Genomic DNA, 1893 nt, shown 5'->3' with positions numbered 1-1893 from the left:
AAACTGCCGATTAGCGCCAGTCAAAACGTTATTTCGTATACAAGTCTGTTGTACAGCGTATAGTTCCTGACACACCACACGCTCAGGTCAGTCGCTTTCCCTCTCGAGCTCGAAATAAGTTTTGAGCGTATCCCAGAAAGTTTGACGTTCTGTTTGAACCCTTTTCTTCATCTCAAACCCACAGGCAAGACATAGCCCACCTTGCCGCAGTCTTATCTCGTAGATCTCCTTCCAGTGCACATCCAACAGGTTCAGACAGGGTGTCAGTCTCATGTCGAAGGTTTTGAGAAGATATCCCCAGAATTCGGAGAGGACCTCTACACACACAAAACGGCTGGTACAGTTCGCACTGATCCGAGGTTGGTAGACGCGTATCAAAAGCTTGCCACCCAGATGTGCAAGCAGTGTCTGCCCGGCGATGATGCGTTGAATATCTTCCATATCAAGTCGTTCGAATGATCCGTCTTCTAATTGGCAACCTCTGATGATATTCCCAGTGTCCATTTGGCAGCACAAATATAAAGCAAGTGGAAGGATATTGGGAGTGTTTGTCAGGCGTGCGAGCTTAACTGCTAGAAAACCGTTTTGATCTTGATTACCAAATTTGACGCTTTTGCTCCCGCTGTTGGCACAAACCGTATCCCATTCCTCTAGTGTGCTCGGAAAGCAGGTTTTCAACTGGCTGAGCGCGGCATCCCGAAGACCTCCCATCTCGTATTTATGGCCGAGGCGGATGAGAGCAGCCAACCTCGAAAATAAAATACATTTCATATCAGTGGCCATAAATCTATAACAATTATAATATAAGACGTATTCGGTACATCGATCTAAATCGAGGGCGTACCTATGTCCATCATACAGAGCGCGCAGCACCCCTCGTATATCCTTCGCTCGATCAGACAGGCGCACGAATGGACATGCGCCAAACGTCCACATTTTCAGGCTGAGGAATATCAAACATGTCTCGAAAGACGTCTGAGCTGCGCGAAAGTAAGGACCTGTGTACGCGGAACGCAGTCGTCTCGACACCCAGCACTATGTTCCCGTCTTCAAACCAGAATTCTTTGTCGGGCTGCAAGTCAGAACATGGGACTGCCGATGAGCTGACGTCGACATAGAGTGCAGATGATTTCCCAGAGTCGTTGGATGACATAGGAGTATATCAATGGACGAGGCAAGCGCAACTTGTTTAACTTCCAAAGCGTCGTGGTGAGACAAACAGATGTGTGGCGAAGAGAAAGTCGCGTCGCGTGTCGGGCGCGGCGGGAATGGGGCTACGTGTGGCGTCGTATCTTGAACGTTGAAGATAATGCAAACCGGTTATAAGGGACCACAGCAGGTCCTCAGAACCTCAGCCAGCTGATCTTGCCGAGCACTCCATCGGAACATGCGCTTGTTAGCTAGGAATGGCCTCGCTTACGCATTTTCGTAGAACAGTACTAAGCAAAGTATTTCATCTCGACCTCAGTTATCACAACGACCCATAAGTCCACGGGTTGGGCGACTGAGACTCAATGATTGATTGTCAGCGAACAAAGGAATCAAGCTCATGGCAAGATTATCCCGGACGACACGCCCCAGGCTCCTGCGCTGAGTATACGACCCCCCTTAGACAAACACGCCAGGGATAGTAGGGAATCGAGCTGAACAATGGTACGCACCACCCTTTAACGCAGAATACATGCCTCCGAAGCGAAGGCGGGATGACTCCAATCTATGTTCCTTTGTCCTTCTTCCGCATAAAAGCCCGCTCGCATCGTAGAGACTCATCATGACTTCCTCCGATCGCAGACTGCCTCCTCCTTTCGCTTGTGCACATGCTCCGCTTACTCGCAAAAGGGCTTTCTTCCTGATTCAATCGTCATCTCCCGATCCACATCAACCCTCGTCCTC

General features: G+C 49.6%; 1 protein-coding gene across 1 annotated transcript; it reads right to left on the bottom strand.

Moving 5' to 3' along the window:
* Nucleotides 1-827: 827 nt before the first annotated feature.
* FIBRA_08856 (uncharacterized protein) lies at nucleotides 828-1153 on the bottom strand (the record flags this gene model as incomplete). The annotated part of the gene is made up of 2 exons (XM_012330471.1): nucleotides 828-844; nucleotides 910-1153. The coding sequence occupies 2 exons, from the start codon at nucleotides 1151-1153 to the stop codon at nucleotides 828-830; spliced, it is 261 nt and encodes an 86-aa protein (XP_012185861.1).
* Nucleotides 1154-1893: the final 740 nt, after the last annotated feature.

The sequence above is a fragment of the Fibroporia radiculosa genome, assembly GCF_000313525.1.
Source record: "Fibroporia radiculosa TFFH 294 genomic supercontigs, scaffold3868, whole genome shotgun sequence".
Taxonomy (NCBI): Eukaryota; Fungi; Basidiomycota; class Agaricomycetes; order Polyporales; family Fibroporiaceae; genus Fibroporia; species Fibroporia radiculosa.
Note: the sequence above shows the minus strand (reverse complement) of the source record. Positions and strands in the feature narration are given on the sequence as shown.